At 47.8% G+C, this 24983-nt stretch overlaps 2 protein-coding genes across 7 annotated transcripts in view; one reads left to right on the forward strand and one right to left on the reverse strand.

Moving 5' to 3' along the window:
• The window catches only part of C2CD3 (C2 domain containing 3 centriole elongation regulator), a 50466-nt gene extending 48305 nt beyond the window's left edge, over positions 1–2161 (reverse strand). Inside the window, 2 exon segments of the mRNA XM_080614380.1 lie at positions 424–690; positions 2042–2161. Coding sequence (XP_080470506.1) covers positions 424–690; positions 2042–2102 — 328 coding nt within the window. The 5' untranslated portion in view covers positions 2103–2161.
• A 173-nt stretch (positions 2162–2334) lies between these two features.
• Positions 2335–24983, forward strand: part of PPME1 (protein phosphatase methylesterase 1) — a 35960-nt gene continuing 13311 nt past the window's right edge. For all 6 annotated transcript variants that reach the window (XM_080613714.1, XM_080613716.1, XM_080613718.1 and 3 more), the window contains exons 1-5: positions 2335–2531; positions 17568–17661; positions 20131–20223; positions 22909–22966; positions 23502–23553. In XM_080613714.1, the coding sequence (XP_080469840.1) occupies positions 2434–2531; positions 17568–17661; positions 20131–20223; positions 22909–22966; positions 23502–23553 (395 nt within the window). In that variant the 5' untranslated portion in view covers positions 2335–2433. The remainder of the gene's footprint in view (positions 2532–17567; positions 17662–20130; positions 20224–22908; positions 22967–23501; positions 23554–24983) is intronic.

Below are 24983 nucleotides of genomic sequence, written 5' to 3' on the forward strand. Positions count from 1 at the left end.
CTCAATTTCTCAGACAGACTCTAGACATCAGGCTTGCATTAATTTCCTGCAGAGCTTTCACTAAATTAAGTACCTTAACAACCTTAGAAGCCCTTCTGGATATCTTCTTATTCTTTACACCCTTCTTCACACATTCAAAAACTGAAATGCCTATTTAATATGCTATGAACAAAAATCACCAAGTCTTGACACTAGGGGACTAGAGGAGATTTCAATAGTGTGCAGACCTAAAGTGCTAAAGCTGACACTAGAGAGATCGATGCCAGCAATTTCAAGCTGAGACTAAAAGCCTTCCAAATCAGGAAACCAACCTAAAAAGCCATAAGTGAGACCAGGCCAGGGGTTACTTGGTGGGTAAATAACTGCTTGGCTCTTTCAGGGCCCCATGTAGCTCTGGCCCTAACGAGGGTGAAGCATCTCTACCTGTCAGGTAGGCAGTGAACTGTCTGGGCCCACAGCGGACTGGGTAGCGAGCGGTGGTTCTTCCTCCTGGCTGCCCTGGTCGGGAGGTGGGCTGGAAGATGGTGCCATCAGAGGTCTCCCCCCACCACCTCAGGCGCACGAGAGTGGCAGCAGAGGGTGGCTTTGGGGTCGTCCAGAGGGCTCGGGCCACAGTGCAGCGGAGGAAGCAGCGCAGAGGTCCCTCCACGAGCGGTGGCAGGCTGGTGGAAGCAGGGATGTCATCGAGACCTGTGGGGATAAGGGACCAAGTGGTGAATCCACCTCCATCCTCTGGGCTGCTCCATGACCTTGGGAATTGAAGGTCAGGTTGGGTGAGGCTTGGAGCAAGCTGCTCTAGTGGAAGGTGTCCCTGCCTGCGGCAAGAGGTTGGAACTGGATGAGCTTTAAGGTCCCTTCAACCCAAACCAGTCTCCACGATAGACATGACTTCATGCATGCTTATGCATGCATGTATAGAATGTTATAACAATTGTACATTAAATTCTATTGACTCACTTTACAAGATCCACCTTAAAACTGCAAACTGCTGCTAAATGACACTTGTAACCCTTTAGATGGAAAGCGCTGACCAAGTCTGAGGCTAAGACTAGACCCAGCTGCACTCAGGCTCTATCAGGGGTTTAAAAGCAAGGGGGTCTATTCTGAACCTCATGACTCAACAGGAAGATTTCCTTAGTCCATGTATTTCTTCCATTAGACATAAACCGCTGTCCAAGTCTGAGACTCAGACTAGACCTGGCTGCACCAAGGATCCATCAGGACTTTAGATAACAAGCCTTGTGACTCAACAGGACAGTTTCCCTTTGTGCTTTTGATCTCTGTATCAGTAAGTTTTAGCTTGATTTTACCTTGATTTCCCTTTGTATGCTTCACCCATGTAATAAGTAACAGCGTGAACCTTGCTATCAAATGCTGTTAATTTGTGCCTTTAACCCAGTATCTCCCCTCACTCCAAGAGAGACATTGAGGGGCTGGAGCGGGGCCAGAGAAGGGCAGCGGAGCTGGTGCAGGGCCTGGAGCCCAAGGGTGATGGGGAAGGGCTGAGGGACCTGGGGGGTTCAGTGTGGAGAAGAGAAGGCTCAGGGGGGACCTGATGGCTCCCTACAAGTGCCTGAGAGGAGGATGGAGCCAGGAGGGGCTGGGCTCTGCTCCCAAGGAACAAGGGATGGGACAAGAGGAACCGGCCTCAAGCTGCACCAGGGCAGGTTTAGATGGAGCTGAGGAACAATTCCTGCCCCAAAGGGTGCTCAGGCATTGGAACAGGCTGCCCAGGGCAGGGCTGCAGTCACCGTCCCTGCAAGGGTTCACACCCCGTGGAGACGAGGCCTCAGTGCCATGGGGCAGTGGTGGCCTTGGCAGTGCTGGGAACGGTTGGACTGGATGAGCTTAAAGCTCATTTCCAATCCAGCCGATTCTATGATTCATTATAAGCCATGTTAAAGCCGCTCGTACCAACACCTCTGACAGCCGCGCTTCGAGCCCCTCACTTCCCGACCACGGCCCCGCACGACTCCGCACTGCCCCCCGCCGCCCCCCGGCCCTCGCCACCTCCTTTCCACCCCTCCGGGGCCTGTCCCACCTCCCCTTCGCCGGCCGCCCCCCGCCGCCGGGCCGACCGCCCTCGGTCTCTTCTGCCGCATCCCGCCTCGCCTCAGGCCGCCCGGCAACCGCCGCTTGGGCGGGAGCGGGATCGCGACGCGCCTCCTCAGAGCCGCACTTCCTGGACTACAACTCCCGTCATGCACCACGCCCCCGTAGCACTCTACAGAGACGCGGACTATATTTCCCAGAATACCCCGGGAGCGCGCTACGGGTGCCTGCGGGGGCGGCCTGAGCGTCCCGTGGTGCCGCGCGGCGGCGCTGTTGGGGGAACCCGCTTCCGGTGGCGCGGAGCGGGGGCTGGCGGCGGCCGAGCTCCGGGGAGGGGGTTCGCGGTGTGTCCTTGTGTCTCGTACCGCCTCCTGCGCCCTCATGTCGGCTCTGGAGAAGCAGCTGCACCTCGGCCGCCTCCCGCCGCGGCCCCCGCTGCCCGGTGGCGGCGGCCAGTCCGGCTCCAAGATGCGCATGGGGTAGGTGGGGGAAGGGAGGCGGCGGCTGAGGGGATGGAGGGGGGGGAAGAGGCGGGTAGCAACGGGGGAGGGATGCTCGATACTGTGGGAGTGTGGGCTCGCTGGCAGTTGGGGCTGGGGGCCCGTTACTTGGGGGTCTGGAGAGAGGGGAGGTCATTTTGGGGGGTCTGGAGGGAGGGGAGGTAGTGTGGGGGGGTTTGGAGAGGGGATGCCCGTTTTATGGGGATCTGAAGGGATTGGTGCTTATTACTGGCGGTCTGGAGGGGTGTGTGCTTGTTATTGGGGGGTCTGGAGAGAGGGGAGGTCGTTTTGGGGAAGGGTCTGAAGAGGAGGGTGCTCATTATTGGGGATGTTTTAGGAGCAGGGGATCCTCTTTGGAAGGTGGCAGCTGAGGGGAGAGGGTTCTCCGTGTGTGGGCAGGTTGGGGGGCTCTGTCCTTAGCAGAGCTATGGGGTACTTTAGGGGGTGGGTTACACATTGCTGGGAAGGATCAGGGGCTGTGATTGCTGGGGGGCTTTAGGGTGGCAGCATGGTGGGTGTCCCTGGATGCTGACATGATGGGAAAGACCAGTCTGACCCTGCTCCCCCAGAACAGCGCCAGGACCCGGCTCTCCAGCCCACTCTCCTTGGCGATGGAGCAGGCAAAGGTGTCAGTGCATGAAGAGGGCTGGAGGGGGGTGGCTGGTGCTGGGATTGCTCTTCAGCAGCTCTTTTCTCTTGAGTCCTTTTGCCATCTGTATTTGAAGGAAGGATCCAACACGTTGTGATTTGGCTGGTTGGTACCTTAAATGTTGCTGAAAGCAGGGTTGGGAGAGAGGGGTGTATTTAGATGTTACTCCTCAGCAGCAGATACTTACATGAAGCTATACAGGAGTTGAACTCTGCCAAGTGACTGAAGTCCCTGCTTCAGATGATGGAAAATCTGGGATAGTCCAGTACAGCCGTCAAATGCTTTAAACAGGAGGACATGTTTTGGAAACTCTGAGAGAAGATTGACCAGTGTCTAGTCCTAGAAAGGACTCCCTGGAGAAGAACAGCTCTAACACTGAGTCAGAGGGGTTGGAAATGGGGTGGCTTTGAAGGGAATGTGGTGACTTCACTTCCAAAGGTGTGAGGAGAACCTTGTCTTCTAAGCAGGTGCCTGGTTGTGGTAAAAGGAGAGCAAGATAATCACAGAATCATAGAATGATCTGGGTTGGAAGGGACCTTAAAGCTCCTCCAGCTCCAACCCCTGCCACGGGCAGGGACCCCTTCCACTGGAGCAGCTTGCTCCAAGCCCCTGTGTCCAACCTGGCCTTGAACACTGCCAGGGATGGGGCAGCCACAGCTTCTCTGGGCACCCTGGGCCAGCGCCTCAGCACCCTCATAGTAAAGAATTCCTTGCAGCAGGGCTGTGGCTTGGTTGCAGGGAGGGAATTGCGGTTGCAAAGTGAAGGATGCTGGTAGTAATCGTGGAGGAGCTGAGCTCAGGAGAGCTGTGACAGAACACATTGAGAGCCCTGTGCCAAAGTAGATTTAAGCAGAATGGCAGAGACATGGAGGTTTTATTGCACCTAAAGAAAAGGTGTTTTCAGGACTGGGTGACTTTTTGATCCAGGCTCATTGTTACAGTATGGAATCTGAGGTCTGGACTGTCCCAAAGACCAGGGGTTGATCCTCTGGAGGAGCAGCAGCCTGAGTGCTACCCTCTGTGAGGTCCGTGTGTGAGCTGCACGACACAGAGTGCTCTATTTGGAGGATAAAAATACCCTCCAATTCCTACAGGAAATCTCCTTTGCCTTGGTGCATGAAATCAGATAACTCGAAGAACCAATGGAAAAGGCAGCTACAGGGCTGGGACTGAAATAAGCTGTTTAGGATTTATGGATGGGAGAGGACTGTTTCTCCTCTCCTTAAAGCATAGTTTTAAAACCTTTATTCCACACCTTATTATTTGTATGATACTTGGAGAGATGTAATACAATTGATGTAGTAGGTATATGAACTAATGCTAACACATCTTCATCAAATACTCCTTTTACTATGAATTACTTTATAGCTAAGCTTCACGTGTTTAATGACATGGCTTTGAGGCTGAGCAATAAAGTTGTATTTAAGGATTAATTTGTACTGTTAGTAGAGAAATAGGCATAGAGATTAGGAAGAAGAGGTTTTGGATGGCTTTTGGAGGGGGTTCCCCTCTCAGGGCTGCTGTGTCCTCTCCTGTATCTCTTGGTTATCTGAAACTGAGAGCTGGGACTCTGGGGCTCTGTTTGCTGATGTTGTGTCAAACCAAGGGGTTAAAACCAAGCCACTAAACCACTAATTCACCCATTTGTGTTGTGGAGAGTCTTGTGTTTCACAGGACTGTGCTGAAAGTTACATGGTGCATACAAGGCTAGATTGAATGTTCAATACACCATTTAATTCTGCTGGCTGTGTTCAGTGAACCAAACCAACCCTTGTGCTGTGCACAGTCTGCAAACCCACAGTATTTCGAAGGGAAGAAATAAAGTTCTTGTTTCTTCCTCTCGTTTCATCCCATTTAACTTTAGAGTCTTATCCCTTGTGGTTATTTTGTGCAGTTTTGAATGTACTTTTTACTAGTTCCATCCACTGTAAACTCTGTCAGCACCCATCTAATTCTTTCCATACAGCGTGCATACACCTATGGCACCATAAACGCACACCATGACACATGGCTTGTTGAGTGAGGTATTCCCATGAGGTGCCCCATCCAACCTGGCCTTGTGACTTGTGTGAAAAGGTGACAAGAACTGGATGGAATGCAGGGACAGTGAAGTGCAAATAATGGGTGAAGTTTTACTGTTTCATGGCTGTTGTTGCAAAGCAAGGATGGAAGAGAGCTCTGCAGGGTGCTGAGGTGGCTTTTTAAATGATATTGACCATCCCTCCCAAGTGGGTAGGGCAGTGTGTATGAGAGCTCCAGTATTTGTCTGAAGATGGAACATGGGTGATGGATGCTGGTGTGGTAGAAGCTTTGCCTCTGATACTTAATCAATGCAGTTGTATGCCAGGAGTGCAGGGGACTGAACCATCAACCTGCCTTTGTGTGGTTGTCTCATTTACTTCTCTCTGGTGAAGAGTCTCACAGGAGACACCTGTGGTTGGATGTCAGCATCATCCAGACCTTTGCTTCTGAACCCAACCAGCCTGCAGACTCGGTACTTTGTTCCTTTACCTTTTATTCTCCCTCCAACGTCTCTGATCTCTCCTGTTGATCTCATCCTAAGCTGTGATTTGTTGTTGGACAGCAGTGCCCAAATCTGGATGTGCAGCTTCAACAGAGGCTTTCACACAGCTGTGAACTGGAAAGACTATTTCATCTATGTTTGTAGAGGAGAACTTCCTTCATACGTCTCAGCAGGACTGTATTATGTTGGTGGTGTGACTCTGACCCTCTGCTCAGCTTGTGGGCTGCAGTTCTGTGTGGCTGCTTGTGTGTGCTCTGCATTCATTTCAAGTTACTTCTACCTAGGTTTAGCTTAGGCTTAGCTAAGTTTAGCCTTATTAAGATTCACTTGAATACAATCAAGTGTAAGATTCCTTAGTGAGGCCGCCACAAGAGAATGTGATTTGTTGTACAGAGAAAAATGAGTGTGATTTATGGTGCTACAAATACAAAAGCCTATAGTGAAATAGTCCTTAAAATTCACACTTCTACAGGGAATAATTATAAACCAAAGCATCCTCTTTATTTTGCTGTGTTGAGCAGCTCATGTTTATAAACCTGTTTTATTTCTACACCTTGAATTTCTGGAATTGAAAGTAGGGACATTCAGATGGGTTTAAACTTAATATCCAGCAGTGCTGACAAGCTGATTTTTCCATGGCTAAATGCTTTGCATGCAATGCGAGCATTTAAATGCAGTGCACCTCTTAGCGTCATGTTGGACACTGTCTTTTTATTCTTTCCTTCTTTATGAACCAGGCAGATCATGTTATCATGACTGTGCTGTGGTTGAAAGCAGATCATAAGAAGCAGGGAGTGGGGCAAATAAGGCTGCTATAGAGAAATAGGAAAATAATTTACTGCAGCACTGAGATTTCTCAAGCTTCAGTCATCCTTGACCAGAAAGACAAGTTACAGGCCAGGATGCTCTCTTAAAACCATTGTTTGAGATTACTCTTGAGATTATTTGTTCTGAAAATGACCTTTTGCCATTTATACTGAGGAATCTTAGCCATAATAAAATCTACCTCTTTTTGGTAATTCACTGCTAAAAGGTTAACACATGTTTCAGTAGTTTGTAATAAAACGGCACCTATTACTGCATTGAAATGGGTGAAAAGAGACTTATCTGTTCTTCTCTAGGTGTCTATGCCATGGGCAGGGACCCCTTCCACTGGAGCAGCTTGCTCCAAGCCCCTGTGTCCAACCTGGCCTTGAACACTGCCAGGGATGGGGCAGCCACAGCTTCTCTGGGCACCCTGGGCCAGCGCCTCAGCACCCTCACAGGGAAGAGCTTCTGCCTAAGAGCTCATCTCAGTCTCCCCTCGGGCAGGTTAAAGCCATTCCCCTTGGCCTGGCCCTACAGGCCCTTGTCCCAAGCCCCTCTCCAGGTTTCCTGCAGCCCCTTTAGGCACTGGAGCTGCTCTAAGGTCTCCCCTTCAGGAGCCTTCTCTTCTCCAGGCTGCCCCAGCCCAGCTCTCTCAGCCTGGCTCTAGAGCAGAGCTGCTCCAGCCCTCACAGCATCTCCGTGGCCTCCTTTGGACTCACTTCTTCATGTGTCTGTACTGGAGAATCTCATTTGAACAAAGTGGCCAAATCAAAGAGCTTTGTCCACTTTGCTGTGCCTGTGGGACTGCAACATGAGGCTGAGTGCTCTGATCCATCAATCTGCATCTTAGCTCTGCTTTCAGCTGCTGTTCTTTCCATGCTTCCAAAGTAATGGTACACATGAAAATGCGAACAGCAGGATGTTGGATCCTTGACTGTGTGAAACACTGATGTTAATATCTAAGTAAAACCCCTGTCTAGTTAAAATGGCTGCTGCAAAAGTGCTTGGACTGGCTTTTTGTGATAGCACAAGATGTGTGCTTAAGATTCCATCATATTTCATAGCACCTCACATTGATTTCTGCTACCTTGCTTCCGCTAAACTACAGCCCCCTGCTCCCTGCAGGTACACGTGTGTACACCATCCAGCAGTACCCTCCTTTGATGCTATAGCACTCTCCTATCTCTATTAACTGCTCTCCAAGAGAATTATCCAGCTGAATCATGTTTTATGCTTCTCTTTGACTTGAGCAGGACGTGAAAATCACACCGAGAAGAACTTGAACTTCTTTTTTCAGTGTTCATTTATTTTAAGGAGCAAATTCATCTGAGGTTGTGTTTGAAATTGTCAGCCTCTTGAAAGTGATTGGTTTGAATCGCTTGGTTGCAATGGAGGTAAAATCAAACTTTATGGTCAGAGTTCTGTGAGGAAATCGAATAAAGGAGTTTGCAAAGTCACTGGTGAAGCCAAAGGGTTGAGACCCCCTCTCAGCAGCTCCTGAAGGCTGCAGCAGCTGCTGCCTTTGCTGTCTGATTTTGTGTCTCGAGTTTAGCACATGTGTGCTTACAGAACCAGCCGCGAGAGTTAAGGATCTGGATGGGATTTGAATATGAAAGACAGTTTGCTGTTCACTTCCCATATGTGAATAAAAATGATGTATGATCATAGAATCCCAGCCTGGTTTGTGTTGGAAGGGACCTTAAAGCTCATCCAGCTCCAACCCCTGCCACAGGCAGGGACACCTTCCACTAGAGCAGCTTGCTCCGAGCCCCTATGTCCAGCCTGGCCTTGAACACTGCCAGGCCTCCAGGATCTCCCAAGGTCTTTTAATTATCTAGAGGGGCTTGATGGGATCAGTCTATGCCATTCAGTCATGTTAATTCCAAATGATTTCTCCCTTTTTAATCCATTTTTTCCCCTGAAACTTTCCTAGTGTCTCTGCCTGTGGCAGGGGGTTGGAACTGGATGATCTTTAAGTCCTTTCCAACCCAAACCAGTCTGGGATGCTACAATTTTATGTAATCAGCATCTTTAAGGCAGAACTTACAATATTGGCCTTGTCAACTTAATATTTCTCAATACAACTTCTCACGCATGGCACTTCTTAACATACAGATTACGTTTGACTTGTTTTGGTCGGGTTCAAAGATAGACTCATAGAATGATTTAGGTTGGAAGGGACCTTAAAGCTCATCCAGCTCCAACCCCTGCTACGGGCAGGGACACCTTCCACTAGAGCAGCTGGCTGCAAGCCCCTGTGTTCAACCTGGCCTTGAGCACTTCAGTAGCTTTAAATACAGACTTTCAGTAAGCAAAAGAAAAAAGGGATTACTAAAAATACTTCCCCTGCTCGGTGCAATCTCTTCATTTTTAGGAAAATAACTCAAAAGCCCCTTTAAGAACTGATGAGAGGTTTGTTGAGCCACGTGGGCTCCTGCTGCTCCAGGATCTCTTGCAGTATGTGTTCAAGGCCAGGTTGGACAGAGCCTTGGGTGACATGGTCTAGAGTGAGTCATCCCTACCCATGGCAGGGGGCTGGAACTGCATGATTTTAAGGTGCTTTCCAACCAAAACTATTCTATGATTCTATGTGCTCATATTCCCTGCATGATGAAGAGGACAAACAGCACAATAGGGTAAAACGAGCTGTAGATGGTGCCCAGAATTTGCTTTGTGATTCCAGATTTCTATGTTGGCTTGGAGTATAAGGAGCATTCTAGAGAAGTGCTTGTGTTGGATCCATTTGTGGCTTGGTCTAATGGAGACTTTCAAAAGCAGTGATTAGTCCTCTCTGTTTAAATATTTGGTCAGCAAAGTACTGCTCCAGCAAAGGAAGGTGCAAAATCACAGCTGCTGTTGATGGGGTTTGCTTCTAATTTTGGGTGTGTTGATGTATCACAAAAAATGAAGCTCTAGAAAAGGAAGAAATCAAAGGTATTCATTCTTTTCTTCAGAAAAGAAGGATTGTTTCCTCTGAGTTCAGCCACTGCCCAACCTTCTGCTGTCACCAGGTGATTTGTGGACAACTACGCATTTATTCTGCCTTAAATTCAGCATTAAATCAGAGATTTTTAACTTATCTTTTCCCAGTGTTATTTGAAGGGGAATATTTTGCTTTAAATTAGAATCTACATGTATTTGCATCAGAGGTGACAAAGGTTTTTAATTCCCAGCTCCTCTTTGCTTTCTGCTCTAATTCCCGTGCAAACCTTGGAGTTCGGGTATATATTATTCCCAGATGTTCACATACAACACACAAATAATAACTTCTTCTCTGGGGGTGTTAACTCTTGTTAAACTGAATTTGAAGCATTGGCTGATGCCACTGAATCAATCAGTACCACTAACAGTGGCAAGTTCCCAGGGAAGGGCTTGGCTCTATTATCATAGGTTCCTCTTGCAATCCATGAGATAATCTTCATGAATCTATCTTGGTATTGGCATCTTCCTGCCTCTTGCATGAACCGTTTAGCTGTGGTCCTTGTGTTGGACCTCTGCTGTCAGGAATGGTGTTGCAATGGGACACAAAAATGCTCGTCTTTTGATTGCACCCTTGTTGGGTTTATTTGTTGGTTTTATTTCCCATTCAGGTTTTCTCCAAGCAAAGGATGTGGAGCATTGACCAATCTAATTCACTTCTTGGGAATTACGGATGGCAGAGTGGAACTGAGCAAAGTTTACCCTTTTCACCAATAGCTGTCTCACAAATTCAGACTATGGCAGTGCGATCAGGCCAACCCTGTGTGGGCTTGTGCTGCTACTGAGAGGAGCAGTCTGTCTCCTAATGTTCTGCTGCTTCATCTTCTCCACTGTACTGTGCTCGGGTGACCTTGCAGTTAGCCAGGTAGGGGACATGTCTGAAAGATCGGAGCAGTTGTGGCTGACCCATCCTTGGCAGTGTTCAAGGCCAGGTTGGATGGGGCTTGGAACACCCTGATCTGGTGGAAGATCTAGTCCCTGCCATGGATTGGAACTCTTCAGGCTCTTTCCACCCAAACCATTTTATGATTCTATGTGTCAGTGCTGTTGGTGACTGCAGGGTCACCTTTTCTGTTTGTCTGCCAGTTCCAGGAGAAAGAGCTGCCAGAGGTCAGCCTAAGAGGCTTGAGACTGATACCCACTGCTCCAGGTTATCTGACCTCATGACAACATCTATTTGAGAAAATGAGCTAAAGAGCTTCACTTTCAGCAATGAAGATGGAGTCAACTGAACTTACTCCTTTACTTCTCCTCTGCCACCCTGTCCCGCATAGTCCTGGCATTGTGTTTCATAAAATCATGGAATGGTTTGGGTTGAAGGGACCTTAAAGCTCGTCCAGTTCTAACTCCCTGCCACAGCCAGGGACACCTTCCTCTAGACCAGGTTGCTCAAGATCTGAGCAGATGAGGCTCTGTAAAGCTTCTTGCTCTACATCCTGCTCTCCACTCTTGATTATTTCTACTCTTTGAATCCTCTTCACTTCTATCCTGAAATTATTGATGCAGCTGCAGGTACAGTATTCCAGACATGGTGGCACCAGTACCTTGTGCAGCAGATACACAGTCTGTGCTTCTGAGGTTGTCCTTTGATGCCTGAGAATCACACCACAACCAGGGTCACCATGCTGTTGCTGTCAATCACAGGACCATGTGTCCTGTCCTATTAATGTGGTTTCTTGCCTTGATCCTGGGTATGTGACTTCACTTTTTTAGCTCTGAGATCTGTCAGAAAAGGAACAGTTCCAACTCCTTCTACAGCTGCTCTTGCCCTTGCAGGATGATGAATATTTTCTGTGTGGCTTGGCTATTGGTACCTGATTTTGGAGAGTGTTGTGCTTAATATTCCCTCTGGAAGTCCTGAATGCTGACAGATCTGGTAGAAACTGTAACATGGGGCTTGCTGTTTGGGATAGATCCTGAGCCCAGTATAATCAGGGACAGCTGACGCTGCTTCACATCATTGCACTTTGGGCTTGTAGCATTGGTGTGCAACTGCAAGAGATTCAGTTCTTACTTTTTGTTACGAGGAATTTTGATGCTAAATATCTCAGACTTGTGCCTACTTGTGATTCATGTGATTTTGTACCTCTCCTACACGATATGGGTGTAATGTCAACAGGCTTCTGTGTTCCCTTCCCTTCTGTCCATGCGCTAACTTCATTTCACAAAACATGATTAACTTTATAGAATTCCAGACTGGTTTGGGTTGAAGGAACCTTAAAGCTCATCCAGCTCCAACCCCTGCCACGGGCAGGGACACCTTCCACTAGAGCAGCTTGCTCCAAGCCCCTGTGTCCAACCTGGCCTTGAACACTGCCAGGGATGGGGCAGCCACAGCTTCTCTGGGCACCCTGGGCCAGCGCCTCAGCACCCTCACAGGGAAGAGCTTCTGCCTAAGAGCTCATCTCAGTCTCCCCTCGGGCAGGTTCAAGCCATTCCCCTTGGCCAGTCCCTACAGGCCCTTGTCCAAAGCCCCTCTCCAGGTTTCCTGGAGCCCCTTTAGGCACTGGAGCTGCTCTAAGGTCTCCCCAGAGCACAGCAGAGGGGCAGGATCCCCTCCCTGAGCTGCTGCTCACGCTCTGGGGGTGCAGCCCAGCACACAGGGGGGCTCTGGGCTCAAGCACGCACTGAAGCCGGGTCATGGGGAGCTTTCCAGTTACTTTGTCCAATGGGCACCTTTGAGAGTCCTGGTTTATACAATGTCCACAGAACAGGTCTTCTGCATTCACCCAATAATTTACATTCCCTAGGGCACTGGATACAACCTGCCATTAGTACTACAGGAGCAGCTAATTTAAGGGGTAATCTGTTGCAGCGCTTTGTGATGTGCCTGTCAACAAACTGCAGCAGAAATCAGCCTTATGATGTATGAAGAGGAGCTGAGTCTCACTGCCCGGGGAGGAACAATGTGATTCACATTTTGGAAATGTATTACTGGGAAAACCAGGCTTTGTTTTTACAGCCTCTGTTCAAGGGTTATTCCCTGGGTGTGCGGAGCTCTGGCAGGAAGGTACCAGCTTGTAGGAAAGGAAGAAAGCTCTCCAGGTGGAAGTGCTCCATAGAAGTATGGAATGGTTTGTGTTGGAAGGGACCATAAAGCCCATCCAGCTCCAACCCCTGCCATGGGCATGGACACCTTCCACTGGAGCAGCTTGCTCCAAGCCCCTGTGTCCAACCTTTGACAAGGGGGGCACAAAATCACAAAATGAAATATAGAAACCTTTCGAATCAGGTTTAAGTAATGTTCAGTTTGATGGCTTTGTAACAGTAGCAATGGCAAATTACTGAGGTGCCTGATTCACAGGAAAAACAAATAGAGTACGGCTGGGGAACATACTGAGAATTCTTGTGTAAGATAAACCGTTGTAGTTGACACAAAATGAGTGTAAGAAAAACAGGCTAGAAGAACAGGACGTACAGATAAGGAGTATCTGGGAATGGCAGGTCTCCAGGATGGGCTGCAGTTGAACTAACTGGTAAGTAGAAGGACAGGAGGATTGCTGTGTCTGTGGTGCTGACGAGCCAATTAAGCTGGTGTAAGCATCTACTGCGCGTGCTTCAAAGGCTGCCAGAAGTGATGAAGATTGTTGGAAGAAGTAAAGGACCCCCAAAGACAGGCACCACACTTTTGTACGCATGCGGGGAACTTTCTGGAAAATGATGTAATCCACACATAGCCTCATGAATATGCATGTGTGCCCAGTGGCTATATAAGGATGGCTTGTGCAGCAATACAGGGACACAGGTTGGGAGGAGCTGTCCCCCGTGTCCCCTGGTGCCGCAATAAAGGATACCTGCTTGTCAGCTTGAAACCTTTGTTGGCGAGTTTGTCCCTGGAGTTTTCTCCGAATCAGTCCAACCTGGCCTTGAACACTGCCAGGGATGGGGCAGCCACAGCTTCTCTGGGCACCCTGGGCCAGCGCCTCAGCACCCTCACAGGGAAGAGCTTCTGCCTAAGAGCTCCTCTCAGTCTCCCCTCTGGCAGGTTCAAGCCATTCCCCTTGGCCTGTCCCTACAGGCCCTTGTCCAAAGATGCCAGGACAGCAATGCTCTGGAAAGGGTTAAGTAGTGAACAGGTTACATCCTGCCTCCAAATTTTCACTATTAGAGGATTGGCATCTCCAGAGGCTGCATCCTCAGCACTGTTACATTGAGGATGGGCAGCTTCCTTTAGCTCACCACATACAACAGGAGCCACTTGCAGAGCTCCTTCCACAGCATCTGTAACAACAGTGCCATGATTCAATTGGGCTTTGAGCACAAAGGATCAGTCTTCTGTTTGCTTTCAAGCCCACACTAAGGTAACATTTGCCTGGTCTCTCCCATATTCATGACTGTATACACCCATCTTGCCTGGTCCATGTAGTTTTCAAGCTGAGATTCCTGCTCTATGGATTGTCCCCTTGCCTGGAAGCCATCCCAGCACCAATCATGCGCTCCCTCTGTACCATTTCTGGTCCTTGCTGAAGATGGAAAGAGCTGCCCACAGCTTGGATCATTTCCCTTCTCCAGTTTGAATAGGGAGGATGTGCAGTTAGCAACAACAAATTTCATCACCATTATAGACGTGGCGTTTCACTGCAGGCAGACTTTGCACAGCATGTTATGGCTGGTTTACGTTGGACTGTCCTGAGTACTTGCAGGTGATTAGGAAATATTGTCATCGTCCTGGTTACAGCCCTTCCAACATGATCCATAAATCTGGTAAACATCAGGAGCTCCCTGGTAACCTGGGACTGAGACCAGGAAGTTTATAAGTGGACTCTGTTTAAGGGAGGCAGAACATGGGAAATCCTCAAGCAAGTTGCTGGGTAATTGTATCATGGGAGATGAAGAGTTGTGGTGTTGGAACGAGCCCAGAGGAGGTAACGGAGCTGCTGTGAGGGCTGGAGCAGCTCTGCTCTGGAGCCAGGCTGAGAGAGCTGGGCTGGGGCAGCCTGGAGAAGAGAAGGCTCCTGAAGGGGAGACCTTAGAGCAGCTCCAGTGCCTAAAGGGGCTGCAGGAAACCCAGAGAGGGGCTTGGGACAAGGGCCTGTAGGGCCAGGCCAAGGGGAATGGCTTTAACCTGCCCGAGGGGAGACTGAGCTGAGCTCTTAGGCAGAAGCTCTTCCCTGTGAGGGTGCTGAGGCGCTGGCCCAGGGTGCCCGGAGAAGCTGTGGCTGCCCCATCCCTGGCAGTGTTCAAGGCCAGGTTGGACACAGGGGCTTGGAGCAAGCTGCTCCAGTGGAAGGGGTCCCTGCCCGCGGCAGGGGTTGGAACTGGAGGAACTGCAAGGTCCCTTCCAACCCAACCCATTCGGTGACTATGAAAGGTGCAGCTGTGCCCTCTCCTTGTATCCCCATTGCTAACAAAAGGCTCTGCAATCAGATTTTTCCTGATGACTCAGTTGCTGCAGAAGCTGTTTCTCAGGCTCGCAGTCACTCAGTGAGGCTAAAAGAGTAGTGCTTAATTTTGGCAGTAACATAATTAGGCTACATTGGAGCCCAGGATACAGGATGAGTAACAGAGCGCCATTTTAACTGCCTTTTTGCACTTCATCTCTTCTGGGGGAGGCAGTTAGCAGAGAATATTGGAATCAAGCCTTGGCGTGGGGGTGAAAGACCTTCACAGGGGAACAATCCCTGTTGAAGGAAGTTTCTCCTGACTTCTGGCTTCCTAAAGAAGTAGCAAAGAACAGGCAAAGCTCTTCAGTTGTGTAGAAACAAAGCTCCTGTTTGCCCTGATATTTCTAGACTATGAAACATAACCCAGCCACTCCCTGAATGGTCCAGATTCACTTCTGTGGGTTTTCAGACTTCAGTGCTGTTCCTGTCAAATTCCAGTTAAATGAGATGTCACGCACCTCCATCAAACCAGAGAACGTTAATCTCTGTTAGTGCTTCAGCCCAATCTCATTCTCAGATTAAAGGAAAAATATCACATTCCAACCTCAGCCTTTCAAAGAATGCTGTAGATCCAGGAAGAACATCCCTGGCAGTGCTCAAGGCCAGGTTGGACACAGGGGCTTGGAGCAAGCTGCTCCAGTGGAAGGGGTCCCTGCCCGTGGCAGGGAGTTGGGACTGGATGAGCTTAATGTGCTTTGCAATCCAAGCCATTCCATGAGTGTATATTTTCTGAGTCACTCTAAGAACATAGAATCATAGAATGAACGAGGTTGGAAAAGCCCTTTAAGCTCATCCAGTCCAACCCTTACCCCAGCACTGCCAAGGCCACCACTGCCCCATGGCACTGAGGCCTCGTCTCCACGGGGTGTGAACCCTTGCAGGGACGGTGCCTGCAGCCCTGCCCTGGGCAGCCTGTTCCAATGCCTGAGCACCCTTTGGGGCAGGAATTGTTCCTCAGCTCCATCTAAACCTGCCCTGGTGCAGCTTGAGGCCGGTTCCTCTTGTCCCATCCCTTGTTCCTTGGGAGCAGAGCCCAGCCCCTCCTGGCTCCATCCTCCTCTCAGGCACTTGTAGGGAGCCATCAGGTCCCCCCTGAGCCTTCTCTTCTCCACACTGAACCCCCCAGGTCCCTCAGCCCTTCCCCATCACACTGTGCTCCAGGCCCTGCACCAGCTCCATTGCCCTTCTCCGGTCCCAAAGTGTTCATTGGTCTCTTTTTGTGATGCTGTTCTCATGGTCCTTACAGTTAAAGGATAGATCTGGAAGCACATCCTGAGTTAATTTAACCCTGTTCTTTTCCTTCACAATTCTGATGTTGCCCTGCATACAATATTCAAATAGAAATCTGCTTACAAAATGTTAATGTTTTAACCATTGCAGTAAATTCCAGGAGAACAGAGCTGTGATTAGAACATGCTGCTGCTGCTCCCTTCAACCTGGTGGCTTTTAGGTGTTCTGCTCCCGCCAGTGTTCCTAAGTTTCTTCTATATGACACACTGCTCAGTTCTCTCCATAGTTGTTCTGCAGCCACGCAGCCTTCGGAACAGGTTGACTCTCCAGTTGAGTGATACTCCTTTTAAAACTAAGAGGAGATTTCTAGGAAAGCTGTAATCTTACAACAAGTAATACACGGAAGATAATAGTAATCATTAGCAAGTAGCTGGCATTCTGCTTTTCAATGCTGTGGTGTCAAGGTGACTTCTGAGTGGGACTTTTACTTTTAACTATGATTCATGGGGTAAGTCATAAATTTAGGATGGTTTCCTGAGTTCCTGAGCACTCCATCATGCCAGCATCAGGCTTGCTGTAAGGCTAGAGCAAGACCATTAAAGAGAAGGGTATTTTCTTTATCTCAGCTTGGAGAAGAGAAGGCTGCTTAAAGGGAGACCTCAGAGCAGCTCCAGTGCCTAAAGGGGCTCCAGGAAAGCTGGAGAGGGGCTTGGGACAAGGGCCTGTAGGGACAGGCCAAGGGGAATGGCTTGAACCTGCCCGAGGGGAGACTGAGATGAGCTCTTAGGCAGAAGCTGTTCCCTGTGAGGGTGCTGAGGCACTGGCCCAGGGTGCCCAGAGAAGCTGTGGCTGCCCCATCCCTGGCCCTGTTCAAGGCCAGGTTGGACACAGGAGCTTGGAGCAAGCTGCTCCAGTGGAAGGGGTCCCTGCCCGTGGCAGGGGGGTTGGGACTGGATGAGCTTTAAGGTCCCTTTGAAACCAATCTGTGACTCTGATTTAATGACTTTTAGCTCTGGTTTGGAGCACCTGATGTGTGGCTGCAGATGGGGAGGTTGTAGAAGGACAGCATCACTATGTGCCCTGTCCTTTTTCTTTCCCCTTGGCTGAGGTCTTTGTAGTCTAAAACACCATGGTCCAGTCTTCCTTGGTATTAGTTTACAAGAAAAATACTCTTCCCTCTGTGTCTTCACTAGTTACCCTGTGCATCTTTGTGATCTCCTTGGGAGGAGTAACAGTTAGGTGGGAAAGAAAGGGAGGATTTCCTTAGTGACCATGAAATCACTGATATTGTAGTTGTATGGGAATTTCACTAGCACATCATTTGCTTCTAGTCAACTGGTGTGTAACCCTTCTGTGTTCTCTTCAGTGGATCTAATGATACCTGCATTTAAATGTATGACTTTAAAAATACCTCTTTCTTACTGATGTGTTTTGTCTTGCAGCCCTGGAAGGAAACGTGACTTTTCACCAGTGCTTTGGAGCCAGTACTTTGAATCTATGGAGGATGTCGTGGTAGAAAACGAGACTGGCAAGGATATATCCTTTTTTCCAGATGGAATTGTTCTTATTCTGAGTGACTGAAGCAGTTTTATGTGTTATTTAGTTTATTGGACTTCTATTCAACTTTTTAATGTACCACTGCTTATCTTTCTTCTTTTGCAGGGATCAGTATCAGTAACTAGATCTATCTCTCCTAAACTGACAGTGAGGATGTTGTGGCTGCCCCATCCCTGAGTGTTCAAGACCAGGTTGGGCACAGGGGCTTAGAGCAACCTACTCTAGTGGAAGGTGTCGCTTCCCATGGCAGGAGGTTGGAGCTGGATGAGCTTTAAGGTTCCTTCCAACACAAACCTATGATGATTCTGTGATCTGCTTCTATGGGAACCACTCATGCTGCTCCCACTAACACAAATGACACAGAGGAAGCAGCATGTGAGTTCCCATACATACACACCTGAGCTGGGGGTCCCTCCTTCTTGCACCTCGAATTATCAGCCCACTGGCTTGTGTGCAGACTGGGAAACTTCTTGCTCTGGCCAAGGTGGAGGAGGTGATGCCATAAGAGAGTCTTCTGGCAGCATCAAACCAAGTTTGACTGCAGTGGTTTCATCTCCAAGGTGTCTGCTCCTTTTGCAAACATTTGTATTTCTTCTATACTTCTTTTCAAGCTGACTCTTTGCTACTCTTCAGTTGTAGTTTAATCCAGTTAATAGCAGTCATCCTCTTTTAGGTGCTCAAATTGCTGTTGTGTCCATCCCATTTGCTACCTGGGAGCTCCCCAACAAGCGTAGTGTGTGCAGGTGCTGGGACGAGGCTTCTCATCAGTCTTACCTTTGCCTACAGCTCTGGCAAAAGCAGGTTTGAGAGGTACTTCCAAGTCTCTTGCCCTAATTACAACATGAAACCATTGTAATCTGTGTTTAAATAACACAACCTTGTAGTTTTAATAGTTGCATCCTTTTTAAGCATGCATATTCTAGCTTGGCCATTAGGAAGAGTAAACTTCCAAGCTATTTTCCTCCAAATGCCAGTCAATTTAGAATTGATTCTCTAATGCCAGCAGCATGTTTGAAACAAGACAGTTCTCTCTCCATGTTGCTCAGCTTGTCATTATTTTCTGTTAACAAAAGGCATTTTTCCAGTTAATCCCATTAATTCTCCATGTTTTGCACCATGTCTGCTTTCGATGTAAATGCTGTGCACATGCCTGAGGCTTCATAAGTAGTAAAATGAAAAGGATAATGGACCTATTTGCATAGGTGATGTCCATAAGCATCCCAAGCTTAAGCAAATCTTAGTTGTTTGGGATTTATTCATCTGCCTTTAACAGAAGCTTGAGCCCTGTATGAAAGGATGTGGACAGATGTATACTGAATTCATGAGTGGAGCTGGTGCCCACTGGTCTGCCCCAGCTACCTGCTACCATTCCATCAGATCTCATGTGGACAGACCCCAGCTGAAGAAACTGCTTCAGCTGACACAGCATAACTGAAATGCCACAGAGAGCACCTGCATGAACTGCTTGCCAACAGCAGATGCAAAGGGAAATGCAGAAAACCAATGAGCAGCCTCATCAGTAACAGCAGCAAGCAGTGTTGGGTGCAGCAGAATGCTTTTGTTCACCCCAAGAACAGGAGGTGAAGTATCTTGTCTGATCTGGTGGTCACAGTCCTGGGCACTGAACACACATCTCATGACTTCCAATTCTGCGCCTTTCCCTAGGTGATGTTGGTTTTAGTGATGGTTCAACTGATTTTTCTCTATCTAAATGTATACTGTAAGGGATTTTAGCTGCTCTGGTGAAGCATCTTTGCTGTGTGTGTTTCAGAGAGTAATTACATTGCCTTAAAGATCTCATTTCCTGGCTTATCTGGCAGTTTTCATTGGAAGTAATAAGAAATTACACCGAATCAAAACATGCTCCAAAGTGCTGATCATGGTTTGCTTTTTCTTTTAGTTTTTCATGGTGTCACAGAATGGTTTGGGTTGGAAGAGACCTTAAAGATCATTCAGTGAGGATTACATGGAAGAGGAGACCTGGGCAGCAGGAAAACAACTCTTAAAGCTTAAATCAAGTTACATTTTGTCCAGGTTATGTTTGCACATGCCTGTTGATAAGAGGAAAAGTCATAGAACCGTAGAATGAACTGGGTTGGAAAAGAGCTTTAAGATCATCCATGCCAACCGTTGCCCATCAGTGCCAAAGCCACCACTGCCCATGGCACTGAGGCCTCATCTCCATGGGGTGTGAACCCTTGCAGGGACGGTGACTGCAGCCCTGCCCTGGGCAGCCTGTTCCAATGCCTGAGCACCCTTTGGGGCAGGAATTGTTCCTCAGCTCCATCTAAACCTGCCCTGGTGCAGCTTGAGGCTGTTTCCTCTTGTCATATCAGGCCTTGAGTGCACCAGGGTGGACACAAACCACTGTTGAGTGCTGGGGACTCTAAAATAGACTCAGCCAAGTAACTTCAAATACCTCTGTGGAATGTCCTTAACTGTTCATACACTTTTCGAATTTACAAGAGTGGATTGGAGGGGCCTGTCCTGCTGCTCTTACACGGTGGAGGCCATTCTGCTCTTTCCTGGGCTGTATTTACTGTAAGTAACCTGCTGCTTTATGCACGTGTGTATCTATGTGAATATAGTCATGTTAATGTGGAAGGCAACTCACCTCTCAGCTATGTTAAACGCAGGAGAATCAGTTCAGAAGCTCTTCTGTGATCTGGTTTGCACCTGATTCAGGTCTTCTAAATAGCTCCTGTGAAGTGCCAAGGCATTTCTCTTCATACCATACCCATTTATTTTCCAGAAGGCTGCTTTTTCATGACTACCAGTGAAATTCCAGCAGCTTTATCTCATCATAATATTATCTTCGTGTGTTGAGGCCCTGTTTGGCATGTCATGGAATCTCCTTTGGTGCTCAAGCAATTCTGAGGTGGTGTCAATAGGGAGTGAGTGTGGGGACTGACCAAATCAACATCCGTCCCACCCATTCCCTTTGGAAGATGAAGGGAATTAAGGAAGAAAACCTCTAAAGGATGACAAGTAAAGTAAAATCACTTACACGGTGTGATTTTTATTTGGGACCTTATTAATACTGGGACTCTTTGAGCATACAGCATGATGCTCTAGGGTGACTTCCATGGAGGAGTGGCTGAAGTCTCTGCATCTACCCCATGCTTTTGGCTGGGTCAGATACGTTCCCTTTGGCCATTGGGCTGGACATGACTTAGTCTTTAAGCAGAGATTCAAATGAGTTACAAGCATGAACATGTCACAAGGGTCACTGGTGACTGCTCTTGATTTCTCCACGTGATTCCTGAGTAATCCTGGTGTAATCATAAACCACCTTATAATATAAGACACATTAGAAAAATGCTTTGCCAACTGGGCTGTAATTCTGGTCTTGAATAGTACCCAAATTACAGTTCATTTTTAACTTTACCTGAACTGGAGACTGGTGCAGATCAGAGTCTCCTGAAACTGTTGGACTTTTAGTAAGCTGGAGATTTAAGGCTTAAGCCTGTAGTCACTGGCTTGCAGCTCAGTAGTTGGATAGATGTGTTTTACTCTCCTAGTTTAGTGCTTTTGTTATGCAGTGAAGGTCATTGCTCTTAATTAGAGGCAGAGGCATGAAATTGCATATTCCTGAGTTAAGGAAGAGGCTTCTTAAAAGTCACTTCCACCCTCTGTAGAGCTCTTTATTTCCAATAGCAACACCAATACTATGTTTGCATTTTAAACCCCCTAGAGTTGAATTTAGCAGAGTGATTGCAGTCATCACACTATACTGGCTTTATATGTTACTATATGTTGTTATAGCAATTAACAGAGATCACAGGCAGGATTCACATAGATTTACACCTCACATTTGAGACTGCATCTGCAGGAGGAAGCTGCCACAATTAGTTCATGCCTTTGCGTGGCTGCTATAGAATTATTTCCTTTGTGCATCTTGAAATGAAAGCTTGACCCAAGCAATCAAGTGTTAAATGTTTGGGATGAGCCAGATGATAAAACCCCCCCAATCAACCCTTTCCCCTAAAAAACAAGAAGAAATCCAAGTTGGGGAGTACTGTGAGTAACCATTGATAAATAAAATAACAGCCTGCAGGAGCAGTGTGCTCCTTTCTGCTTTTGCTTATTGGCCTGGTAACTTCCTGCATGGTGTTGGAGTGAGTCCAGAGGAGGCCACGAAGATGCTGTGAGGGCTGGAGCAGCTCTGCTCTGGAGCCAGGCTGAGAGAGCTGGGCTGGGGCAGCCTGGAGAAGAGAAGGCTCCTGAAGGGGAGACCTGAGAGCAGCTCCAGTGCCTAAAGGGGCTGCAGGAAAGCTGGAGAGGGGCTTGGGACAAGGGCCTGTAGGGGCAGGCCAAGGGGAATGGCTTGAACCTGCCCGAGGGGAGACTGAGCTGAGCTCTTAGGCAGAAGCTCTTCCCTGTGAGGGTGCTGAGGCACTGGCCCAGGGTGCCCAGAGAAGCTGTGGCTGCCCCATCCCTGGCAGTGTTCAAGGCCAGGTTGGACACAGGGGCTTGGAGCAAGCCGCTCCAGTGGAAGGGGTCCCTGCCTGTGGCAGGGGTTGGAGCTGGATGAGCTTTAAGGTCCTTTCCAACCCAAACTTGGATTCTTCTGTGAAATTCCCCCACTCCTGCATGCTGTTATTTAAATAATCAATGATTCCTTAACATAGAAGCCTTCCTTTCAACACTTAATCACTGTGATGCCTGAAATAACTTACGGAACTGGAGCTGTCAGGGACAAATAGAGCATAATCTTATTGCAACCCTTCCTTACTTAATAAAGATCCCTCACTTGTCCCTTTGGACTGATCAGTTTTTGTACATTCCAACCTCACTGTAAAATTCTGTTCTTTGAGGGCAAATAGAATCTTTGCTGTTCATCTTCATCCCTGCTGTATAGCCAAGACTTAGCTTTGTCAGGTGTGGGGAAGGGGAGGCATTACTTTGGTCCCACTGCTGCACTTCAGTTTGCAGAGGTGCCACAGGACTTGAATCCATTACCCCAGGAAACACTCATAATGTCTTATGCGCCATGGAATGTCTTCAGATAGAAAGGATGGAGCTTTGGTGAATTAAGGCTAGTTCATACGGAATATTCTTGCTTGCTTCCTGCGACACCTTGTGCAATCCGGGTTCAGCCACCTGGACAGTAGAAGGGGTTTTGTCACCTTTGCTGCTGTTTCAGGCTGTGCTTGCTGTTGTTAATCCTGTTGTAGCTGAGGGGTGGCACTTTGCAAATGACATCCTCTTTGTCCCCTCTTGCAGGCTGCAATCATTAACAGGATTCAGTGCAGGATTGTGGCTTTAGATCTCCGAGGCCATGGTAAGTGGAAGAAATCAGACCAAAATCACAAAAAGCATGTTCCACACTCTCATATTTTACAGAAGATGTAACAAATCCTTGCTAAAAGGACTTAAAAAGCATCCTTAAGGCATCCCAATGTTTATGCCAAAGCAGGGATGGAAAAGGGAGCTCTGCAGCTCTCCATCCTCACATGCCAGAAGCTGAGACTCCCTGTGCCTTTGTGTGAGGCAGTGGTAGACTTGTTCCTTCCCACGTATCAAGCCCTTCCTTCATGTTTCATAACCCATAGCTGGTCTTTACCATTAGAAATAAGCTTTGTTCTTTAGTTTTAAGATACTCTGCAAATACGGAATGCTATGGGGAGTGTTTCCTATGATAAAAGTACCAACTGTTCCTATTAACTCTGGGGTTGGTTCTTCATTATTCATGTTAACTGTAGTAGCCTTGCTCTTAATAACTGTGCCAAAAAGCTTTGTGCAGTTACTGCTCTAAATCCTGAGGGGTTCTGAAGGTTTTCATCTTGTGTGAACCTAACTTTTGCTTGTTCTTTCAGGAGAAACCAAAGTGAGGAATCCTGAAGATCTGTCTGCAGAGACTATGTCAAAGTAAGGATGATGATGCTCTCTTTAGTGTTTCTCTGTTCACAAACCTGTATCTATTGACCAATAAACTACTTGAGGACACACAGCCTTCGTTCGTGGAGGTGAAAGGTGGTTTCATTTCACATGTATCTGTTAGTTATCCCTTCTTCTCCTTCCATTTTGGGACAGTTTAAATCTGTTTGGAATTAGATCTTTTCCAGGTAAGTCAGATTCCCAACTGAGTTGTTTTTCAGGCTTTAAACTCACTTTAAAGATCAGTGGCTTCATTGCCGTGAACACCTGCAACCTGCAACATGCTGTAACACCAGCAGAAGGGGATTTCTTTCCTTGGACGTAACCAATTGGGGCATTTCAGCTTGAAATCACCAGTTTGGTGTCACCTCCAAAGTGTAGGGCGCAGACTGAGACTTTAAAGCATGGAGGGAGTTGCTCTTTCAGGCTGCCATGACCTGCTTTGGGATGCAAATCTCCCTCTTGACAAAGCTGTAAGAAAAGCAAATCCCCACTGTTAAACACATTGTTATGTCCATAGTTGGTACAAAGAGACTCTTTGCTATGAAACAATTAAGTCATGAAGGATTTTGTAACCTTCCTATGGACAAATCCACTTGGTTTGTTGAGGGGAGGCCATGTGTGAAATGCATTCTGACTTCCATTGTGTACCTTATTGCTACTGCCTGTGGCTTGTCAGATCCTGATATGTTGTTGTCGTGAGGAAACACTGTATGGAATGATGAGAATTTTTTAGATCTGAAGCAAAACTACTTGGGGGAGAACAAGTTCCTTTTGGTTTTAAACCAGTCTCTCCTTTTAGCAATGATCTTGAGAGTTATCCCTGAATGCACTTTAAATAGGAGCCTTAAATTATAGCTGGGTTTCATTTTTCTTATCAAATCCTCAAGGAATTTTCTCTGACAGAGCAAACAAACTGGTCATCCTTGGGGTTTTGACTCGTTTCCATTTTCCAGTTGCAGTACTGCTCAGGTCTCCTGTCTCTGAATGCTTTTCGGCAGGAAAGCCAATTTGCGTGTCTTAAACTACAGTGCTCTTCAGTAAATGTCAATCACAGAATCACAGAATGGTTTTTGGGTTGGAAAGGACCTTGAGATCATCCAGTTCCAACCCCCCTGCCATGGGCAGGGACACCTCACACTAAACCATGGCACCCAAGGCCTCATCCAACCTGGCCTTGAACACTGCCAGGGATGGAGCATTCACAACCTCCCTGGGCAACCCATTCCAGTGCCTCAGCACCCTCACAGTAAAGAATTTCTTCCTTAGATCCAATCTAAACTTCCCCTGTTTCAGTTTGAACCCGTTACCCCTTGTCCTGTCACTCCAGTCCCTGATGAAGAGTCCATCCCCAGCATCCTTGTAGCCCCCTTCAGACACTGGGAGCTGCTCTGAAGTCTCCACGCAGCTTCTCTTCTCCA

Source organism: Psittacula echo (assembly GCF_963264785.1).
Source record: "Psittacula echo genome assembly, chromosome: 3".
Classification (NCBI taxonomy): Eukaryota; Metazoa; Chordata; class Aves; order Psittaciformes; family Psittacidae; genus Psittacula; species Psittacula echo.